The sequence below is a fragment of the Pongo abelii genome, chromosome 9 (genome assembly GCF_028885655.2).
Source record: "Pongo abelii isolate AG06213 chromosome 9, NHGRI_mPonAbe1-v2.0_pri, whole genome shotgun sequence".
NCBI classification, from domain to species: Eukaryota; Metazoa; Chordata; class Mammalia; order Primates; family Hominidae; genus Pongo; species Pongo abelii.
Genome location: NC_071994.2, coordinates 11,866,351 through 11,888,670, shown reverse-complemented (window position 1 = coordinate 11,888,670; position 22,320 = coordinate 11,866,351). Strand labels below are relative to the sequence as shown.

Below are 22,320 nucleotides of genomic sequence, written 5' to 3'. Positions count from 1 at the left end.
CTGGCCAACATGGTAAAACCCTGTCTCTATTAAAAGTATAAATATTAGCTGTGCGTGGTGGCGGGCGCCTGTAGTCCCAGCTACTCGGGAGGCTGACGCAGGAGAATCGCTTGAACCCGGGAGGTGGAAGTTGCAGTGAGTTGAGATCACGCCATTTCATTCCAACCTAGGCGACAAAACAATACGCCATCTCAAAAACAAAAAATAGAAATATAAAACACTAGCTGGACCGAATGGCAAGCGCTTCCGTAGTCAGAACTACCCAGAAGACCGAAGCAGAAAAATTTGAGACAACACGGTGATACTGAAGCAAAAAAGTTATTTGAGACAACACAGTGATACTGTTTTCCATCCTCAGTGATGAAACAAAGCTCGACCTCAACAAAACACACAGACGCGAAAACACATCTAATGTCTAATTCAGCACACGAACAATACGAACACATAACAATAACACAACCGAACAGTTATAAACACTTTTAATTCCGTCATTCAGTTAAAGTCTTTCATTAAACCGCAGTTATTCCCCGAAAACGGGGTGTGCACCGTTCCTGGAAGTACTGCAATACCAGGTCGATGCGTGGAGTGGACGGAGCAAGCTCCTACTCCATCTCCTACTTCCAAAAATCCATTTAATATATTGTCCTCGGATAGAGGACGTATCAGATATTAAACTGATAAGAACAGATACTACACTTGATCTTAGCCAAAAGGCCGAGAAGCGATACTTCTACTCTTGCCGCCTCGGTGGCCTTATCCTTCCCATCTTTTGAACGGTTATGGTAACTGTCTAGGCATTAAATGTTAAATTATCTCCCAATACATTATAATTCCGAAACACAGTTTTCATTATTCTTTCTTTATAGTGGTGGCTATATCTTGGAAACAGACCTATTTAAGCCTCCTCTACTCCTTCTCCCGCCTGCTCTCTGCTCAGTTTGTTTTGCATAAACCCGCCCCTTTCGCTTTTTTAGGATCCTGGGATTGGTCCACACACCAGTCGTGATTTCAATGCCCGCGTGGCCTCCTTTTCCCCGATTGTGGCGTTAGTGTCCCATCCTAGGGGTTTTTCGGCTCTCCAGGGGGCAACGGGACAGTGCTGCAGGTGGCGGCGCCCCTCTCCAGGACCTTTCTTGGGAGAAGCCGCGGCGGGGTGTCAAAGCACAGGTTTTGGAGTCCAAAAAAGGAGGTTGGGCTCCCTGCTCTCCAGTTCCTGACTTAATGGCCTGAGGCTTGGTACTTAGGCTCTTGTTTCCTTCCCATTTAAACGGGGAAATGCTGACACTCAGTCTCCGGAGTTTGTGAGAACTGAGGACATAGGGGCGAGGCACGACCCGCACCTTGCATTTGCACTGTCCACCAGCAACCGTCTGGCCCTTCACTGAGAGGGAAAGATGCCCTGAGAAAGCCATTTCGGAGGCTCCTGATCCTCAAACCCGGGATCCCGCGGTGGGAGAAAGGTGCTGACGCCTCAGCCCCGATGTCCTCCGACCCACGCACTCCTTAGAGTTACTTTCAGGCCGACCAGCAACGCGGCAAGGCATCCTACCCGGAAGTCCGACCAAGAAACCACAGGGCCTCTCCTCGAAGGCAGAGGCAGAGTCATTAGAGGACTGGGGCGAAGGAGGAGGAGGAGAGTGTAGGTAAAATTGAAATGGAGCGATTTTTTTTTAATCGATCAAAGCAAACCCGCCAGAATGAAAGGGATTAATATGAGGCCCTGGCTGAGAAGGGACTTAAGGTCTTGCTTTCTTGGAAGCTCTGTTAATATAAACGTGCATCGTTCTGTTGGAAACCCCTTAACCTGAGTTGGAAATAGAGGCGGTGTCTTTGCATCAAAGTGTCTTGCATGGCTGAGATCCTCCAGGCAGGAGTGGGGCATTACATTCTCACTGATAAAATGTCAACCAGCAAAGCTTCTGATAATCTATGATTTTATGACACTGGTATTAGTAAAAGAAATTTCTACAAGTTCTCATAAGTAAACCCAGAGCCTTCAGAGAGGTGCCACATCAAGAGAGTAGTAGGCAGGGGGCCGGGCGTGGTGGCTCACACCTGTAATCCCAACACTTCGGGAGGCCGAGGCGGGTGGATTACTTGAGGCCAGGAGTTCGAGACCAGCCTGAGCAACATGGCAAAACCCCGTCTCTACTGAAAATACAAAAAGTAGCCAGGCATGATGGTGCATGCCTGTAGTCCCAGCTACTTGGGAGGCTGAGGCATGAGAATCGCTTGAACCTGGGAGGCACAGGTTGCAGTGATCTGAGATCATGACACTACACTCCAGCCTGGGTAACAGAGCGAGACTGTCTCAAAAAAAAAAAAAAAAGAGGCCGGGCGCGGTGGCTCACGCCTGTAATCCCAGCACTTTGGGAGGCCGAGGCAGGTGGATCATGAGGTCAGGAGATCGAGACCATCCTGGCTAACACGGTGAAACCCCGTTTCTACTAAAAATACAAAAAATTAGCTGGGCGTGGTGGCGGGCGCCTGTAGTCCCAGCTACTCGGGAGGCTGAGGCAGGAGAATGGCGTGAACCCGGCAGGCGGAGCTTGCAGTGAGCCGAGATTGCGCCACTGCACTCCAGCCTGGGCGACAGAGCGAGACTCCGTCTCAAAAAAAAAAGAGGATAGAAAGCAGAATAATGCCCTCCCCACCCCAAAGATGGTCAGCGAGAACCTCTAAATGTGTTACCTTACATAGCAAAAGGTACTTTGCAGATATTATTAAATTAAGGATTTTGAGATGGCGAGATTTATCCTGGATTTTCTGGGTGGGCTCAGAGTAATCACAAATGTCTTTATAAGGGGTAGAGGGAGGCAGGAGAGTCTGAGTGATGCAGCCTGAGGAAGATTTGAGCAGCCAGGGCTTGCTCTGCAGATGGAAGAGAGTCCTCAGCCAGGGAGTTGTGGGCAGCAGCTAGAAGTTGGAAAAAGCAAGGAAACAGATTCTCCCATGTAGCCTCCAGAAAGCAATGCAGCCTTGTCATTACACCTTGATTTTAGCCCATTGAGACTCATTTTGGACCTCTGGTCTCCAGAACCGTAAGATGATACATCTGTTTTGTTTTTGGCCACTGAGTTTGTGGGTAATTTGTTACAACAGCAATAAGAAACGAATACAGGGGCAATAAGAAACTAGTACAGGGGCAGGGTCCAGGGCCTCATTCCTGTAATTCTAGCACTTTGGGAGGCCAAGGCAGGAAGATCACTTGAGGCCAGGAGTTCGAGACCAACCTGGACAACATGGCGAACCTTGTCTCTACAAAAGTACAAAAATTATCCGGGTGTGGTGGCACGCGCCTGGAGTCTCAGCTACTTGGAAGACTAAGGCAGGAGGATTGCTTGAGCCTGGGAGGTTGAGGCTACAGTGAGCCGTGATCACACCACTGCTGTACTCTGGCTGGGTGAGAGAGGGAGACCCTATCTCAAAAAATAATAAATAAATAAATAAAATGAAATAAAAATTTAAAATTCATGTTTTATTTTCATGAAACTAATATACCTTAAATTGTCAACTAGTGTTAAAAGACTTATATAAAAACAGTAGTTGCCTGTGTCCTGCCTCATTTTACACCCTACTTTTATTTTATTTAATACTATTTATTTTATTATTTTTATTTATGTATTTATTATTATTTTTTGGAGACCGAGTCTTGCCCTTGTTGCCCAGGCTAGAGTGCAGTGGCGCCATTCAGCTCACCACAACCTCCACCTCTCGGGTTCAAGCTATTCTCCTGCCTCAGCCTCCCAAGTAGCTGGGATCACAAGCATGTGCCACCACGCCCAGCTAATTTTGTATTTTTACTAGAGATGGGGTTTCTCCATGTTTGTCAGGCTGGTCTTGAACTCCCAACCTCAAGTGATCCGCCCACCTCAGCCTCCAAAGTGCTGGGATTACAGGCGTGAGCCACTGCGACCGGCCTTATTTTTTGTTTTTTATTTTTTTAATTTTTAAAGACAGAGTCTTGCTCTGTCACCCAGGCTGGAGCGCAATGGTGCAATCATGGCTTACTGCAGCCTTGACCTCCTGGGCTCAAGTGATCCTCCCACCTCAGCCTCCTGAGTAGAGTAGCTACGACTGCAGGCACGCACCACCATGCCCAACTAATTTATATGTTTTTTGTAGAGACAGTGGTCTGTTGTCCAGGCTGCTCTCAAACTCCTGGCCTCAAGTGATCCACCCGCCTGGGCCTCCCAAAGTGCTGAGATTACAGGAGTGAGCCACCATGGCTGGCCTAAACTTTTTTTTTAGAGGGAGTCTTACACTGTTGCCCAGGCTGGAGTGCAGTGGTGCCATCTTGGCTCACTGCAACATCTGCCTTCCAGGTTCAAGTGATTCTCTTGCCTCAGCCTCCTGAGTAGCTGGGAATACAAAGGCACACATCACCACACCTGGCTATTTATTTATTTATTTATTTTGAGCCAGAGTCTCACTCTGTCGCCCAGGCTGGAGTGCAGAGGTGTGATCTCAGCTCACCGCAACCTCTGCCTCCCAGGTTCAAGAGATTCTTCTGCCTCAGCCTCCTGAGTAGCTGGGATTACAGGCACCCGCTACCACACCTCGCTAATTTTTTTTTTTTTTTTTGAGACTGAGTCTCACTGTGTCGCCCAGGCTGGAGTGCAGTGGCGCGATCTCGGCTCACTGCAAGCTCCGCCTCCCAGGTTCACGCCATTCTCCTGCCTCAGCCTCCTGAGTAGCTGGGACTACAGGCGCCCGCCACCACACCTGGCTAATTTTTTGTATTTTTAGTAGAAACGGGGTTTCACCGTGTTAGCCAGGATGGTCTCGATACAGCCACAGCGCCCGGCCTGTATTTTTTTTTTAGTAGAAACAGGGTGGAGGCCGGGCACGGTGGCTCACACCTGTAATCCCAGCACTTTGAGAGGCCGAGGAGGGCTGATCACTAGGTCAGGAGATCGAGACCATCCTGGCTAACACAGTGAAACCCCGTCTCTACCAAAAATACAAAAAATTAGCTGGGTGCGTGGTGGCGGGCGCCTGCAGTCCCAGCTACTCGGGAGGCTGAGGCAGGAGAACGGTGTGAACCCAGGAGGCGGAGCTTGCAGTGAGCAGAGATCGTGCCACTGCACTCCAGCCTGGGCGACGAGCGAGACTCTGTCTCAAAAAAAAAAAAAAAAAAGAAACGGGGTTTCACCATGTTGGTCAGGCTGGTCTCGAACTTCTGAACTTGTAATCTGCCCACCTTGGCCTCCCAAAGTGCTGGGATTACAGGCGTTAGCCACCATGCCCGGCCTTTTTTTTTTTTGTATTTTTTTTTTTTAGTAGAGACAGGATTTCACCATGTTGATCAGCCTGGTCTGGACTCCTAACCAAGTGATCCACCCACCTAGGCCTCCCAAAGTGCTGGGATTACAGGCATGAGCCACCGTGCCGAGCCTCTAAATTGTTTTGTTTTTTTGAGACAGAGTCTCACTGTGTCGCCCAGGCTGGAGTGCAGTAGCATCATCTCGGCTCACTGCAAGCTCCACCTCCCAGGTTCACGGCATTCTCCTGCTTCTGCCTCCCAAGTAGCTGGAACAGGTGCCTGCCACCACGCCCGGCTAATTTTTTTGTGTTTTTAGTAGAGACGGGGTTTCACCATGTTAGCCAGGATGGTCTCGATCTCCTGACCTCGTGATCTGCCCGCCTCGGCCTCCCAAAGTGCTGGGATTATAGGCGTGAGCCACTGCACCTGGCCTGTTTTTCTTTTTTTTCTTTTTATTTTTTAATATAAAGATGGAGTCTTGCTATGTTGGCCAGGCTGATCTCAAACTCCCAGCCTCAATCTATCCTCCTTCCTTAACCTCCCAAAATGCTGGGATTACAGGCTTGAACTAGGGCACCTGGCCGTTTTTTATTTTTCTTTTTTGAAGACGAGAATGTTACAAACTTTTTTTTTTTTTGAGATACAGTCTCACTCTGTCGCTCAGGCTGGAGTGCAGTAGTGCGATCTCGGCTCACTGCAACCTCCACATCCTGGGTTCAAGGGATTCTTCTGCCTCAGCCTCTGAAGTAGCTGGGATTACAGGTGCACACCACCACGCCCGGCTAATTTTTTGTATTTTTAGTAGAGACAGGGTTTCACCACGTTGGCCAGTCCGGTCTCGAACTTTTTACCTCAGGTGATCTACCCGCCTCGGCTTTCCAAAGTGCAGGCTTGAGCCACCGTGCCCAGCCTCATTTTTATTTTATTTTTTAATTTTTTATTTCTTTTTTTGAGATAGAGTCTCACTGCAACCTCTGCCTCCCAGGTTCAAGCAATTCTCCTGCCTTAGCCTCCTGAGTAGCTGGGACTACAGGTGCCTGCCAGCATGCCCAGCTAATTTTTGTATTTTTAGTAGAGATGAGGTTTCACCATGTTGCCTAGGCCGGGTTTTTCATTTTTATTGCATCCTCCAAATCTGAGAATTTATTGAATGCTTTCCCCAAATCAATGCATATTTGCCTTACACAATTTTGCATACAATTTTTGGGGGGATTCTTGGAGCCCTGCTGAAGCCCATTCAATTAATCTACACACTAACAACCATAGCCCCAGAGAGACAGGGGAACCTGACTGAAGGTGTCCAAATATCTGATAAAAGGCCGCAGAAATCCAGAAAGGGCTGGCCAGACATGAAGGAACAGGATCTAGAGGTCCTTGGGCCATTGTGGGCAGCCCTGGTGAAGGGCTGACCAGGAGGATCTTTGGCTCCAGGACTTAAGTGGCTAACCTGGGCCCATATTCCCTCATGGTTTTAAGAGTTAAAGAAAGAGGAAAGACAGTGGGTGTGGTGGCTCATGCCTGTAATCTCAGCACTTTGGGAGTCTGAGGAGGGCGGATCACTTGAGATCAGGAGTTTGAGACCAGCCTGACCAACATGGAGAAACCCCGTCTCTACTAAAAATAGAAAAATTAGCCGGGCATGGTGGCATATGCCTGTAATCCCAGCTACTCAGGAGGTCGAAGCAAGAGGAGAGAATCACTTGAACTCAGGAGGCGGAGGTTGCAGTGAGCTGAGATTGTGCCACTGCACTCTAGCCTGGGCAACAAGAGCGAAACTCTGCCTCAAAAAAAAAAAAAAAAAAGGAAAGAAACACCAAATGTGGCTTAACAGTCAAAGACAGGTTTATTTCTCTACAATAAATAAACCTGAAGGGGCTTCTGTCCAATTTTGGTCAGGAGCATTCCCTTTTTTTTTTTTTTTTTTTTTGAGATGGAGTCTCTCAAACTCCTGACCTCAGGTGATCCGCCCACCTCAGCCTCCCAAAGTGCTGGGATTACCAGGCGTGAGCCACCGCGCCCAGCCCAGGAGCGTTCTCTCTTACAGACTAAGAGTATGTATTGGTTTTAGGGTGAGGGGGCTTATCACAAGCTTGGAATGTTTCTGTGTTGGGGAGAAATTTATGGTAGGGTTGAAATGTCTCTGGAGTGGAGGTTATCTCGGGGCTGGCATGTCTCTGGTCGGGGAGGGGTTTGGAATGTTTCTGGATGGAGATATCATTTGTGGTTTATGGTCATGGTGACTTTAGCCATTAGGTTGATGCCCTTTGGATTTAGGCAGTTTTTGATCAAGGTGAACTTAAAATGACAGTGCTTGTCCAAGATGGCAATACTCGTGCTCTGTCAGTGGTGACTCTGGCTTGGAGTTGGGCAGGTCCTGGGAAAGAAACATTGGTGGCTGGGTGTGGTGGCTCACACCTGTAATCCCAGCACTTTGGTAGGCTGAGGTGGGTGGATCACCTGAGGTCAGGAGTTCGAGACCAGCCTGGCCAACATGGTGAAATCCCCTCTCTACTAAAAGTACAAAAGTTAGCCAGCATGGTGGCACACACCTGTAATCCCAGCTACTCAGGAGACTGAGGCAGAAGACTCGCTTGCACCTGGGAGGTGGAGGTTGCAGTGAGCCAAGACCGTGCCACTGCACTCCAGCCCAGGCAACAGAGCAAGACTCGGTCTCCAAAAAATAAATAAATAAATAAAAATACAAAAGAAACACTGGCTTACCTGTTGGCCATCACCCTTACCCTTGCTAATTTTATCTGCTCCCTGGTTATCTAGGAATTAGCTTTGACCTCCTGGGCTCAAGCCACCCTGTCAAGTACCTTAGCCTCCCAAGTACCTAGGACTACAGGCATGCACCACTATGCCTGGCTAATTTTAATTTTTTGTAGAGATGGGGTCTTGCTATGTTGCCCAGGCAGGTCTTGAACTCCTGGCCTCAAGCAACCCTCCTGCCTTCACCACCCAAAGTGCTGAGATTACAGCCATGAGCTACCATGCCTGGCCAGGAATTTGAATTTTCTCCCTCTATTCACACTCTGCTGAAATGTCCCATGTAGGGCCCTGGCTTTCCTTCTCTCTGTTCTCTGGTGATGACTGACTCCAGGTCTCTAACCTGGAGGCCGAGGCGGGCGGATCACCTGCGGTCGGGAGTTCAAGACCAGCCTGACCAACATGGAGAAACCCCGTCTCTACTGAAAAAAAAAAAAAAAAAAAAAAAAAAAAAAATATATATATATATATATATATATACACACACACAAAAATTAGCAGGGCATGGTGGCGCATGCCTGTAATCCCAGCTACTTGGGAGGCTAAGGTAAGAGAATCGCTTGAACCCGGGAGGCAGAGGTTGCGGTGAGCAGAGATCCTGCCATTGCACTCCAGCCTGGGCAATAACAGAGAAACTCCGTTTCAAAAAAATAAAATAAAAAGCATAATTTGGCTGGGTGCGGTGGCTCCCACCTGTAATCCCATCACTTTGGGAGGCCAATGTGGGCGGATCATGAGGTCAGGAGATCGGGACCATCCTGGTTAACACAGTGAAACCCCATCTGTACTAAAAATACAAAAAAGTAGCCGGGTGTGGTGGCATGCGGCTGTAGTCCCAGCTACTCAGGAGGCTGAGGCAGGGAGAATGGCTTGAACCCAGGTGGTGAAGTTACAGTGAGCCAAGGTAACGCCACTGCATTCCAGCCTGGGTGACAAGAACGAGATTCTACCTCAAAAAAAAAAGGCACAGATTTGGGAGGCAGGCAGATCACTTGAGGTCAGGCCTAAGCCTGGCCAACGTGGTGAAACCTCTACTAAAATACCAATAACTAGCCTTGCTTGGTGACAGGTATCTGCAATCCCAGCTACTCAGGGGGCTGAGGCAGGACAATCACTCAATCCAGGTGGAGGCTGTAGTGAGGCGAGTTGGCACTACTGCACTCCAGCTTCAGACTCCATTGTCCCCTGCTTCCCCCGATATCGGCGGACCTGCCCCGATAATCACGTAGGTTCTTTCCTATTTTCCTAAGCGTTGGCTGGCTTGAGAAATAAAAGGACAGAGTACAAAAGAGAGAAATTTTAAAGCTGGGTGTCCAGGGGAGACATCACACATTGGTAGGATCTGTGATGCCCCACAAGCCACAAAAACCAGCAAGTTTTTATTAGGGAGTTTCAAAAGGGGAGGGAGTATACGAATAGGTGTGGGTGACAGACATCAAGTACTTAACAGGGTAATAGAATATCACAAGGCAAGTGGAGGCAGGGCAAGATCACAGGACCGAGGCGAAATTAAAATTGCTAATGAAGTTTTGGGCACCACTGTCATTGATATCCTATCAGGAGACAGGGTTTTGAGATCAACCGGTCTGACTAAAATTTATTAGGTGGGAATTTCCTCTTCCTAATAAGCCTGGGAGCGCTATGGGAGACTGGAGTTTGTTTCACCCCTGCAGTCTCAACCATAAGAGACAGGTACGCCCCAGGGGGGCCAGTTCAGAGACCTACCCCTAGGTGCGCATTCTCTTTCTCAGGGACGCTCCATGCTGAGAAAAAGAATTCAGCAATATTTCTTCCATTTGCTTCAGAAAGAAGAGAAGTATGGCTCTGTTCTGCCCGGCTCACCGGCGGTCAGTTTAAGGTTCTCTCTCTTATTCCCTGAACAATTGCTGTTATCCTGTTCTTTTTTCAGGGTGCCCACATTTCACATTGCTCAAAAACACATGCTGTACAATTTATGTAGTTAATGCAATTATTACAGGGTCCTGAGACAATATACATCCTTCTCGGCTGACAGGATTAAGAGATTAAAGACAGGCATAGGAAATCACAAGGGTATTGATTGGGGAAGTGGTAAGTGTCCATTAAATCTTTACAATTTATGTTTAGAGATTGCAGTAAAGGCAGGCATAAGAAATTACGAAAGTATTAATTTGGGGAACTAATAAATGTCCATGAAATCTTCGCAATCCACGTTCTTCTCTCATAGCTTCAGCTGGTGCCTCCATTAGGGGTCCTTGACTTCTCCCTTCAACACCCCAGGAAGAAACAGATTTGGGCTGGGTGTGGTGTCTGTAGTCCCAGCCCCAGCTGCTGGTTAAAGTGAAGTAGGTTTGCTTAAGCCCAAAAACTTGAAGCTGCAGTAAGCTTGTGATCATGTCACTGTACCCTAAGACTGGGCAAGAGGGAAACTTAAAAAAAAAAAAAAAAAAGATGGATGTTCTACTCAGATCAGGTTACTCATTTAACACACTGCCTATCAGGCAAACCCTGTCAGATGTCCTTTCGAGTTCCAGGTACTTGAGGGTGCATGAGAGGAAAGCCAGTTTCCCATGGAAATTTACACACTGATGCTAAGAGACACATACACACAAAAAAAGTAAACAGGACTATGTAATCAATCATTTTATTATTTTCATTAACCAACACAGCAACACAAATTGACAGCCAGTCCTCAAGGGAACCTTTTTTGAAGTGAAGAGCAAGGCACTGAATGAGCTACCTACACGGAACATAGTATTTGCAATATGCAAATGGAGACCTAAAGGCTCATGATGGGAATAGAAGGTGGCTGTATACAGAGAAACAGAAACGAAGTGGAGTTATGGGAAGCTCAATCACAATTGGCAACAAGCTAGGTCAGTAGTTTACCAAACTGGTCATCTATGCAGTGCCTGAGTTTGGGTTCTGGGCCTTGATCATGTAAGAAAGGCAGCAAAGTCTGGGTGCCACTAATCATACCTGCAATCCCAGCACTTTGGAAATCTGTGGTGGGAGGATCTCTTAAAGCTAGGGCCTTGAAACCAGCCTTGGTAACAAAACCAAGCCCTTGTATCTAAAAAACAAAAGGGCAGGTAGATTCCACAGAAATAATGTTGCAGGAAGGGGGTGATAAAATACAGAAATGTGATACATAGCAAACCCTCAACTGCTATGTTTCATTGGCTCCCAGTGTCTTAATCTGTGTCTGCTAACACTTTAAGGTACATCTGAAAGACCCCCCAAATCCAGAAAGCTTTTCAACAGCTAGGTTGTCCAAGGACTTGGAAAATTCAACTTCTGATGTCCTCCAAGACAGATTCCTGCAGAGGAAAAAAAAAAGTTCTTATTGGATTGGAAAATACAAATGTACACAATATTTAACACTATGTAACCTAGAAGCAAAAGGTTGCTATTATAAAACCAGTTAAATATTTAAACAGATACCTACCATTTTTTATACACCTTTCCTCAGACCTGGAAAAAATAAAACCAATGTTTTCAACAAGTGATGATTACTCCCTTTCTCTGTATAGAAATCTTTATCATCCCTCAGACAGTTCCTTCTGGAACAAATCTTCCTCTTCTCCCCCAGCCAGTCCCAGTGGGTTCACCTTTACAGGCTCTGGGACTAGGACAGAGAGTAAGACATGTGAAAGTTTCTTCATTGGGAATTTTTAGCATAGTCCACCTTACATTTAGGTTTACTCACCTGTAACTTCAGCCTGGAGTGAACAGAGACACCTAGTTTTCCTGCAAAATCAACAAAAAAAAATGTAGTCTTGAGAGACTTTCATTCTACAACACATTTTACAATCTCTCAATTATATCTGTTGCTTGGCAGAAAGAAGTTTCAGGGCACATTTTATAGGAAATGCTACTTAGCCCAAGAACTTCCTATTGGCTGTAAAGCCTCCTCAAATAACTTGCAATTTTTAGAACATGTCGCTGGAAGGCAGGCTCACAGCTCAGAAAATACCTTTCAGTCACACATTGATCAGACTGGGGCGGTATTCAACTCATCACTGGTGAGCAGAGATCAAAGACTTTGGGTTAAGCCAGTTATGTCTGTATACATTCACCCAGACCACAGTGCTATCACACACAAAAATCACAGAAAATTTTATATAGCAGTTATTGACGGTAACTATTGCAAAGCCATTTACCTCAAACTCCTCTTGGGCTTTAGAGAGAAGGTGCTGGCCCTGAAAGGAGGAAGACCAAGTCAGTAGTGCTTCTCATATCCTGCATTATGTTGTTCCCACCCATCATTCTTAGAAAATCAGATTTCAGAGTCTCAACAGCAAGTCATCAGCCGAACGAGATTCCATGTAAGTCATCACAAACACAGACCTAAAAAGGCACTTTTTCCTACCCTATATGCTGAATGCATTGAATACAGTGAAATTACTCACCTTTGAGCCAAGCAGGTTATTGGTTAGTAGTACCTAGAGAAAAACAAAGCTGTGGGTGAAAGATTCCTCAGACATGGTTACCCCCCACTCCCTGCGTTCTCCAGTTTCTCAGGTGTTCATGTATTTTCACTGTCAGTCATAGTGAGCTAGTTTGATTCATCATAGAAACTGCCTACTTGGTGGCATGAGCTGTAAGGAACAAAAAATATCAACTAACCTCTTAGCTCTGAAGGCTTTTCAATGGTATATAGCAACAAGCTGCTCCTGAATCAAAAAATCATTCAATTAGCTAATTATGCCAAATAGCCCAAACTATTTTAGTTACAGTTGCTAATGGACAAGCTAAGGAAAGGTAACCAAATGCCTCAGACAGTTCCTTATGGAATAAGCTCTCATGCCCTCTTCAAATTAACCCTGGTGAGTTCACAATTACTGGTTCCCAGGCTAGAACAGGGGTAAGGTAGCATGTTTCCTTCTCATTGGAGCTGAATCCTGGAAAACTACAACTGACAAGCATTCGTCTGACACCGGGCAGATCAGTGGGCATCTATCTGAGAGAAAAAAGGGGAGGTCTAGAAACATCACTACAGAGAACAAGAGGAACCAGAAAACTTTATGGGTTAAGCAGGCTTTGGTAACAAATGTAACAAATATCAAGATGGCTAAGTTATCTATTAGATAATAGGCCCATAGAATTCGAAAAACAACTTACTGTAAGATAGAGGCAGACTGTCATCAGAAATACCTGGAAAGGAAAGCAAATTAGTTATTTTAAGGTATTAGGATGGAATGAAGCTTATTCATAAACAACAACTGCCATCAGAACTCTAACATGCTATTAACTTTTGTACCTCACAGAACATCAGCTTATCAATTCAAATCATCTGACAGTAACGTGATCGATATATGGATGAGGGTAACAGCACACCCTTACAAGAACTGTAGTACCGGGTTGCGATCTCCCTCCCCAGAAAATCATTTCAAGAGGAACAAGATGGAAGGCGCCAAAAAACAATATTGCTTCCGCCGGCCACTTGTTTTCCTGTGAACATTTAGAGATGACATATACCAATTTGGATAATTACCTGTATTCACCCTGGGAGGCAGCTGAATTCCTCAGGATAGATTATGAGATGCTGTAGACAACAGAGGAAGTCATTTTATGTACCTAAAAATAGTCATTCAAAGACCCCTTAAGACCTCTCTCTCACTTCTCAGTAGTAAGATGACATCACTTGATAAGTTCAGCCATATGCTTGTCATTTTGTGTTCATCATGGAGTGGTTATCTAGCAAGGTCTCCTCTATAAGTGCATAAACCATGTACACCTACCTGGAACATTACTGTAACGCTGGCTTTGCATAAAGATGGGTCTTGTCCCATTCCTTCACCTGTAAGCTCTTGTGGGCTGAACATCTGAAAAAAATAACACCCTTCACTAACACCTCAGACAAATCAATAGGGCCCTGACATTTGTTGCGTACAGTACAGTGCTACTCAGAATTTTTTGTGTTTTCTCCACTAATCCATCAGAAAGAGAGAGTTCAGTTCGTAAAATCATCCCCGTAGCAACTTCCACACACTCAACGAAAGAGCAGAGATTAAGAAATGGCCGTAAGAACTTACTGCAACAACAGAGCTCTCTTCGATTCCAACGTGCGCGTAAACCCTGCAGACAGGAGCCAAATAAGACATTAGGTCAACACAGGTTATTTCGAAAACACTATTTTCTGAACAGACAGCTAAGCAGGAGGCTTGCAGGACCCATCTCCTCAGAGGTACTTATCCTCACGGAGCTCAGTACAGGTCTGTGAAAAGGTCCTCATCATAGGAAGGGGGACCTGCACGGCCCGCCATCGCCATTTTGTCCTTCACAAAGCACCGCTGCTACTTTTAAGCCTCGAGGCCACGCACAAGACCTTATCCGCCAGTCACCCTGGCCAGACAGCTACAACACAGAAGGCATAGTGCGTGCTATGCTATGTTCGCACAATCGCTCAAAAGAAAATAAAACAAAAAGACAAACCACAAAAGAGTAACAGCTATAAAGCCCACAGAGGCACTTACCAAGAGCAGTAGAAAAATGAGAACGAATTTGGCACAGAGAGACGATTAAATAGCATCCCGCAGAGGCCCACGGGATTTGGGGGCGGGGCTACGGCGAGCGCACGCGCACACGTTGACCGCATGCGACCCCGGGGAGTTGTGGGTAGAGAGTTCCAGGGAAGGAGGGCGTAGACAAAGCGCTACCTGAACTTGCGGCGCGAAAAAGGCGCGCATGCGTCCTACGGAAGCGTGCTGGCTCACCGACCGCATTGCGGCTTGGTTTTCTCACCCAGTGCATGTGGCAGGAGCGGTGAGATCACTGCCTCACGCCGATCCTGGACTGACGGTCACGACTGCCTACCCTCTAACACTGTTCTGAGCTGCCCCTTGCCCCCACACACCCCAAACCTGTGTGCAGGATCTGCCTCCATGGAGCTACAGCCTCCTGAAGCCTCGATCGCCGTCGTGTCGATTCCGCGCCAGCTGCCTGGCTCACATTCGGAGGCTGGTGTCCAGGGTCTCAGCGCGGGGGACGACTCAGGTACTGGATCCCGGGCTAAGCTCGGGAGGAGGTCCCCTTTGGTGGGGCCATTTCGGGAAAGTAAGTCAGGGCGTAAGTGCTCCACTGAAGACAGGATCTGATTTTTTCCTAACTGGTCACCTATGTCCTGTCTTCTGGTGCGTTTTCTTTAGATCTTGGACTACTACGGGCCAACATTAGCTAACATTTATGGAGCACCGTTTTAAGCGCACTATATGAATCGATTAACCCACCAAAATCCCAAGAGCTAGGTAGGATGACAACCTCCATTTTATTGATGGGGAATCCTAAAGAGCTCCGGCGGTGCTGCCTGCTGCAACTCCTGCCTGATCAATATGGTTGCAGTCAGCTATAGACTGTTTTACCGAGACCGGACAGCATTAGTTCAGTCGTTTGTTGTAAACATCTACGTATACAAGCACAATTCATAAACATTTTTTTTCTTTTTTTTTTTGAGATGGAGTTTCGCTCTTGTTGCCCAGGCTGGAGTGCAATGGCCCGATCTCAGCTCACTGCAAGCCACCACCCGGGTTCAAGCAATTCTCCTGCCTCAGCCTCCTGAGTAGCTGGGATTACAGGCGTGCGCCACCATGACCGGCTAATTTTGTATTTTTAGTAGAGACGGGGTTTCTCCATGTTGGTCAGGCTGGTCTTGAACTCCTGACCTCAGGTGATCCGCCTGCTTTGGCCTCCCAAAGTGTTGGGATTACGGGCGTGAGCCACCGCGCCCGGCCAAACATTTTTTTTTTTCAAGAGGGAGGCTTGCTCTGTCTCCCAGGCTGGAGTGCAGTGGCGGGATGTCTGTTCACTGCAACCTCCACCTCCCAGGTTCAAGCGATTCTCCTTCCTCAGCCTCCTGAGTAGCTGGGATTACAGGCTCCCGCCATCATCATGCCACGCTAATTTTTGTATTTTTAGGAGAGATGGGGTTTCATCATGTTGGCCAGGCTGGTCTCGAACTACTGACCTCAGGTAACCTCCAGCCTCAGCCTCCCAAAGTGCTGGGATTACAGGGGTGGGCCACCACACTCGGCCTGGCTCAGCATTTTGGGAGGCCAAGGCGGGAGGATCTCTTGAGCCCAAGAGTTCAAGACCAGCCTAAGCAACATAGTGAGAAACCCATACCCATCTCTACAAAAAAAAATAGAAAAAATTAGTCAGGAGCGGTGGTGCATGCCTGTAGCCCCAGCTGCTTGGGAGACTAAGGTGGGAGGATTGCTTGAGCCCAGGAGGTTGAGACTGCAAATGAGCTGTGATCAAGCCACTGCACTGCACTCCAGCCTGGATGACTGAGACTGACCCTGTCTCAAAAAAAAAAAAAAGAAGTGGGACAGATAAACTGGAAAATCAAGATGGCCCAGAGTAGAAAGACAAGGCTGGGGAGGTTGTGTGTGGGAATGGCAGTTGGGAAATGCTTTATAGAGTGTCTGGGCCTGAAAGGGTAGAAAGACTTGGGAGGGGAATTCCAGTTAAAGAAACAACTGGAGCACAAGCTTGGTGCTAGAAAAAGAAGAAAGTGTGTAGCTATAATTCATGAAAGATGGGCAAAAGGGGAGTATTAGAATATAAAACTGGGAAGTATTTCCTGGGGAAAGCCAGATAAGCAGGACCTTGAATGCAAAGCTAAATCATTTGAATTATAGATAGAAAAAAAAACCAGGGAGAGTTTTTAAGTAGGAAAGTGATAAGACATTGGGGGATAAGATGGAGACAAGGGCATTAATTAGATTGCCATAGTAGTTTAGGCAAGAGGATTCAATATTAACAAGTGTAATGGCAGTGGAAGTGGAAAAGAGGGGATTTAGGTTAGGGGTCTCCAACTCATGTACAGAAATCAGCTAAGTGATGTAGGTAAGTGAAATGAACTGAATTGGGACTCTGGTGAACTGGGCAGCCCTTTCACAGCTCCAGATGATTGTTGCCTTGCGACAATACTGTCTCTGTGTGATCAGATAGTCAGTTTTCAAAAGAATCCAGAAGTCCAGAATTGTGTATTTACCCACTTTAAAATGTTGAATTTAAAATTTTTTGGCCGGGCGCGGTGGCTCATGCCTGTAATCCTAGCACTTTGGGAGGCGGAAGTGGGCGGATCACCTGAGGTCAGGAGTTAGAGACCAGCATGGCCAACATGGTGAAACCCCTTCTCTACTAAAAATACAAAAATAAGCCGGGTGTGGTGTGGGCGTGGTGGCAGGCGATTGTAATCCCAGCTACTTAGGAGGCTGAGGCAGGAGAAGCGGTTGAACCCGGGAGGTGGAAGTTGCAGTGAGCCAAGATCACCCCACTGCACTCCAGCCTGGGGGACAAGAGCGAGTCTCAAAAACAAATAAAAAACCAAAATATGCCCGTGGGCCAAAGGTGGCCTTTGATTGTGAGTTTGCAACCTCTTGGGAGTGACATAGAATCTACTAGAAAAGAGGGCATTTAAAAAAAAAGTAGGCTGGGTGGAGCGGGTCACGCCTGTAATCCTGAAGGGGGCCAGCCCCTCCACACCTGTGGGTATTTCTCGTCGGGTGGGACGGACGAGAGACTGAGAAAAGAAATAAGACACAGACAAAGTATAGAGGAAGAAAAGTGGACCCAGGGGACTGGCGCTCAGCATACAGAGAACCCGCATTGGCACTGGTCTCTGAGTTCCCTCAGTATTTATTGATCACTATCTCTATCATCTCAGCCAGAGGGATGTGGCAGCACTATAGGGTAATGGTGGGGAGAGGGTCAGCAGGAAAACATGTGAGCAAAGGACTCTGTGTCATAAATAAGTTTAAGGAAAGGTGCTGTGCCTCAATGTGCACCTAGGCCACATTTATGTTTGACTTTACACAAACATCTCAGCGCAGTAAAGAGCAGTATTGGCCGGGCGCGGTGGCTCACGCCTGTAATCCCAGTACTTTGGGAGGCCGAGGCGAGCGGATCACGAGGTCAGGAGATCAAGACCATCCTGGCTAACATGGTGAAACCCCGTCTCCACTAAAAATACAAAAAATTAGCCCGGTGTAGTGGCAGGCAGGCGCCTGTAGTCCCAGCTACTTAGAAGGCTGAGACAGGAGAATGGCGTGAACCCAGGAGGCGGAGCTTGCAGTGAGCCGAGATTGCACCACTGCACTCCAGCCTGGACGACAGAGCCAGACTCCGTCTCAAAAAAAAAAAAAAAAAAAAAAAAAAGCAGTATTGCCGCGGGGCGCGGTGGCTCATGCCTGTAATCCCAGCACTTTGGGAGGCCGAGGTGGGTGGATCACGAGGTCAGGAGATCGAGACCATCCTGGCTAAGATGGTGAAACCCCGTCTCTACTAAAAACACACAAAAAATTAGCTGGGTGTGATGGCGCGTGCCTGTAGTCCCAGCTACTTGGGAGGCTGAGGCAGGAGAATGGCGTGAACCCTGGGTGACAAGCCGAGACTCTGTCTCAAAAAAAAAAAAAAAAAGCAGTATTGCCGCCAGCATGTCTAACCTCCAGCCATAAGGCGGTTTTCTCCTATCTCAGTAAATAGAATGTACGATCGGGTCTTATACAGAGATATTCCGTTCCCAGAGACTAGCAGGAGACAGATGCCTTCCTCTTATCTCAACTGCAAAGAGGCCTTCCTCTTTCACTAATCCTCCTCAGCACAGACCCTTTACGGGTGTCTGGGGGACGGTCAGGTCTTTCCCTTCCCATGAGGCCATATCTCAGGGCTGTCTCAGTGGAGAGAAACCTTGGACGATACCCAGGCTTTCTTGGGCAGAGGTCCCTGCGGTCTTCCGCAGTGCATTGTGTCCCTGGGTACTCGAGACTGGAGAATGGCGATGACTTTTACCAAGCATACTGCCTGCAAACACATTTTTAACAAAGCACATCCTGCACAGCCCTAAATCCATTAAACCTTGTGTCAATACAGTGCATGTTGCTGCGAGCACAGGGTTGGGGCTAGGGTTACAGATTAACAGTGTTTCAAGGCAGAATAATTTTTCTTAGTACAGATCAAAATGGAGTTTCTTATGTCTTCCTTTTTCCACATAGACACGGTAACAGTCTGATCTCTTTCTTTCCCCCACATAATCTCAGCACTTTGGGAGGCCAAGACAAGCAGACTACTTGAGCCCAGGAGTATGAAACCAGCCTGGGCAACATACGGAGACCCGTCTCTACAAAAATAAAAATTAGCTGTGTGTGGTGGTGCATGTGTATAGTCCCAGTTCCGGGGGAGGCTGAGGTGGGGAGGATTGCTTGAGCCTAGGAGTTCAAGGCTGCAGTGAGCTTTAATTGTGCAACAAATAGAGACCCTGTCTCAAAAAAAAAAAGAGAGTTTCACTCTTGGTCACTGTAACCTCAAACTCCTGGGCTCAAGCAATCCTCCAGGCTGAGCTGGGACTACAGGCACGGGCCACTGTGCCCAGCTAATCTATTTTACTTTTTGAATAGACAGAGGTCTTGCTGTGTTGCCCAGGCTGGTCTCAAACTCCTGGGCTCAAATGATTCTCCAGCCTTGGCCTCCCAAAACAATCCCTAGGTAACAGACTCAGTCTGGCTTCCTGGCTCTGGCTTCTTCCCTTCTAGTTCATTCTCCACACTGTAGTCAGAGTGATCTTTACGAATAAAAACTCTGGTCGGTCGGGCACAGTGGCTCATGCCTGTAATCCCAGCACGTTGGGAGGCCTAGGCGTGTGGATCACTTGAGGTTGGGAGTTCGAGACCAGCCTGACCAACATGGAGAAACCCCATCTCTACTAAAAATACAAAATCAGCCAGGTGTAGTGGCACAAGCCTGTAATCCGAGCTACTCAGGAGGCTGAAGCAGGAGAGTCGCTTGAGAAAGGCGGAGGTTGCGGTGAGCTGAGATCGTGCCACTGCACTCCAGCCTGGCCAACAAGAGCAAAACCTCTCAAAAAAAAAAAAAAGTCTGGTCAGGTCCCACTTCAGCTCACAATCCTTCAGTGCCTCTCCATTGTCTTTAAGCTATAGCCCAAATTGATCAATACAGCCATTAAGAAGTGCTGCTAGGCCAGGCGCGGTGGCTTGCCTGTAATCCCAGCACTTTGGGAGGCCAAGGCGGGCGGATCACCTGAGGTCAGGAGTTCAAGACCAGCCTGGGCAACATGGTGAAATCCCGTCTCTACTAAAAATACAAAAATTAGCTGGACATGTTGGAGTGTGCCTGTAATCCCAGCTACTTGGGAGGCTGAGGCATGAGAATTGCTTGAACCTGGGAGGTGGAGGTTGCGACGAGCTGAAATCGCACCATTGAACTCCAGCCTGGGCGACTCTGAGTGAGTCTGTGTCTCAAAAAAAAAAAAAAAAAAAAAAGCCCTTCTTCTGACAGGGCCAATGGCTCACACCTGTAATCCCAGCACTTTAGGAGGCCAAGGTGAGAGGGTCCCTTGAGGCCAGAAGTTTGAGACCAGCCTGGGCAACAAAGTAAGATGAAACCCCCATCTCTACAGGAAAAAAGCCCTGCCTCCCTATCACCACCCCTCCCCCAAGCCTAATCTACCCCTTCCCACCCACAGTAAACTCCCTGGGGTTTGATTTTATCTGGGTAAATCATCCTGCTATCTCTATTGTCTAGCAGAATACAATTCACAAATAGGACTCAATATACATTTATTAGTTACCTCTATAAGTTTTTTTCAGTTTGCCTCTTTATGTTGGGAACGCTGTAAATTTTTAAATGATCTTTTCTCAGCCAATTTATTGACTGTCCTACCTTACCAAATGATTTTGCTCTTAGAGAGGTCTGGAGAGTGTTTGTTCAAGGAGCAACCCTGCCCCCACCTGGCAGCAAGAGGCACTGCCTCAATTAATAGAGGAGAAGGATATGCAAATAACCAGTGCTTGGCAGGGAACTGGTAGAGACGTGACAGTGGAGAAAAGGTTCAATTTCTTTTTGAGATGGGGTCTTACTCTGTCACCCAGGCTGGAGTGCAGTGGCGTGATCTCAGTTCACTGCAACCTCTGCCTCCCAGGTTCAAGTGATTCTTTTGCCTCAGCCTCCTGAGTAGCTGGGATTACAGGCGCCCGCCACCACTCCCAGCTGATTTTTGTATTTTTAGTAGAGACGGGGTTTCACCATGTTGGGCAGGCTAGTCTCAAACCCCTGACCTTAAGTGATCAGCCTGGCTCGGCCTCCTAAAGTGCTGGGATTACAGGCTTGAGCCACCACTCTGGGCCTCAATTACTTTTCTTTTTGAACCAGAATCTCACTCTGTCACCCAGGCTGGAATGCAGTGTGTGATCACAGCTCACTGCAGCGTTGAACTCCTGGGCTCAGAGGATCCTCCCACCTCAGCCTCCTGAGTAACTGGGACTGTAGGCACGTGCCATCACACCCAGCTAATTCTTTAATTTTTTGGAGTGTGACAGTGCCTCACTATGGTGCCTAGGCTCGTCTCCAACTCCTGGGTTCAAGCGACCAAATTGCTGGGAAACAGGCATGAGCCACTGTACCTGGCCCAAAATAAATAGAATTTCCTGGGTTGTGGAGGAGTGTGACATTGAGGTGGTCTTCCAGGGAAGAGGTGCTTTTACAACTGTGGTGGGTAACATGGGTATCTGGGCTACCTGCTCATGCAATGTACTAATGTTTTCTGGTTCTGCTTTCAGCTTCATCATGGATGTACCATTTCCATCTTTATATCTGACTAAAGGGTCTGTCTGACTTTATGACTTGATAGGTCTGACAAGACCCAATTCATAGTGGGGCAGTTCTGGATGCTTCATAGTCAAGCTTTCCAGTAACAGCCCTGACACTGTTTCTCAAAAGGCACCTACTTCCCTGCTTTGGACAGCTTGGCCTTGCTCCAGAATCTCAGGGACTTGCATTGTGCTTTTTCCATGGGACCTTGCCATAAGTTCTACACTGAATCTTTTTTTCACTACTGATACTTTGAACCCCCAGGATCTGCTGGATTGCATGGCTTAAGTGTGCATTGCATCCTAGACTTGATGCAGAGCCCTTTCCTGCTCAGAGTTTGAGTGGGCTGGAGATATATTTCTAAGTATGGATGTGATAGACACCACACCCATGCATCCTTTTTGTCTTTGATGGTGGCACTGATCTCTGTCCCTCCCCAGGATGTGATACTGCTTTTGATTTACTATCACGGCTGAAGAGAGGGAGGGGTTTTAGAGGTCTTTTTGTCTGTTCCACTATCATAGGTCTTACCTCTTAGGCCAAGGACCCAATGTGATTACTTCAACTCCTAAGTATATCAATCCTGTTAAATACTTGGGTTTTTTTTTTTGAGAATGGAATGTGCTGGCTTGCAGTGGCGCCACCTGGGCTCACTGCAACTTCCACCTTCCGAGTTCAAGCAATTCTTGGTCCTC

General features: G+C 47.3%; 2 protein-coding genes and 9 non-coding genes across 20 annotated transcripts in view; 1 reads left to right on the top strand and 10 right to left on the bottom strand.

Annotated features, from left to right (window-relative positions):
• Positions 1-535: 535 nt before the first annotated feature.
• LOC112135682 (U2 spliceosomal RNA) lies at positions 536-726 on the bottom strand. Its single transcript, XR_002916930.2, has one exon. It is a non-coding gene; the product is annotated as a U2 spliceosomal RNA (small nuclear RNA).
• Positions 727-10,642: 9,916 nt separating this feature from the next.
• Positions 10,643-14,630, bottom strand: LOC100937762 (uncharacterized). Of its 7 annotated transcripts, none has more exons than XR_002916715.3 (10): positions 14,053-14,487; positions 13,759-13,842; positions 13,512-13,562; positions 13,139-13,171; positions 12,644-12,690; positions 12,427-12,459; positions 12,178-12,216; positions 11,724-11,764; positions 11,463-11,488; positions 10,643-11,334 (listed from the first exon to the last, which is right to left on the bottom strand). XR_002916715.3 is itself a non-coding variant. In XM_063728104.1 (9 exons), exons 1-7 carry the CDS (start codon positions 14,613-14,615, stop codon positions 11,756-11,758), a joined length of 363 nt encoding a protein of 120 aa, XP_063584174.1. In that variant the 5' UTR covers positions 14,616-14,630; the 3' UTR covers positions 10,643-11,334; positions 11,463-11,642; positions 11,724-11,755. The 7 variants fall into 7 exon arrangements, 3 of the variants coding, with proteins under 3 accessions (XP_063584174.1, XP_054380182.1, XP_063584172.1); XR_010141717.1 differs by having other exon boundaries at positions 11,463-11,764; positions 14,053-14,095; positions 14,219-14,487; XR_010141718.1 differs by having other exon boundaries at positions 11,463-11,764; positions 13,512-13,594.
• On the bottom strand, positions 11,559-11,684 carry LOC112135618 (small nucleolar RNA SNORD22). Its single transcript, XR_002916876.1, has one exon. It is a non-coding gene; the product is annotated as a small nucleolar RNA SNORD22 (small nucleolar RNA).
• On the bottom strand, positions 11,974-12,044 carry LOC112135615 (small nucleolar RNA SNORD31). Its single transcript, XR_002916873.1, has one exon. It is a non-coding gene; the product is annotated as a small nucleolar RNA SNORD31 (small nucleolar RNA).
• LOC112135614 (small nucleolar RNA SNORD30) lies at positions 12,289-12,358 on the bottom strand. Its single transcript, XR_002916872.1, has one exon. It is a non-coding gene; the product is annotated as a small nucleolar RNA SNORD30 (small nucleolar RNA).
• LOC112135610 (small nucleolar RNA SNORD29) lies at positions 12,530-12,594 on the bottom strand. Its single transcript, XR_002916868.1, has one exon. It is a non-coding gene; the product is annotated as a small nucleolar RNA SNORD29 (small nucleolar RNA).
• LOC112135619 (small nucleolar RNA SNORD22) lies at positions 12,787-12,911 on the bottom strand. The gene has a single exon (XR_002916877.2). It is a non-coding gene; the product is annotated as a small nucleolar RNA SNORD22 (small nucleolar RNA).
• On the bottom strand, positions 13,241-13,315 carry LOC112135611 (small nucleolar RNA SNORD28). Its single transcript, XR_002916869.1, has one exon. It is a non-coding gene; the product is annotated as a small nucleolar RNA SNORD28 (small nucleolar RNA).
• Positions 13,636-13,708, bottom strand: LOC112135612 (small nucleolar RNA SNORD27). The gene has a single exon (XR_002916870.1). It is a non-coding gene; the product is annotated as a small nucleolar RNA SNORD27 (small nucleolar RNA).
• LOC112135613 (small nucleolar RNA SNORD26) lies at positions 13,919-13,995 on the bottom strand. The gene has a single exon (XR_002916871.1). It is a non-coding gene; the product is annotated as a small nucleolar RNA SNORD26 (small nucleolar RNA).
• Positions 14,631-14,636: 6 nt separating the features above from the next.
• The window catches only part of SLC3A2 (solute carrier family 3 member 2), a 32,050-nt gene continuing 24,366 nt past the window's right edge, over positions 14,637-22,320 (top strand). The window contains exon 1 of one of the 4 annotated variants that reach the window (XM_054523707.2): positions 14,637-15,013. In XM_054523707.2, the coding sequence (XP_054379682.1) occupies positions 14,902-15,013 (112 nt within the window). In that variant the 5' untranslated portion in view covers positions 14,637-14,901. The remainder of the gene's footprint in view (positions 15,014-22,320) is intronic. The other 3 variants (XM_024254480.3, XM_054523706.2, XM_063727884.1) reach the window with 3 other exon arrangements.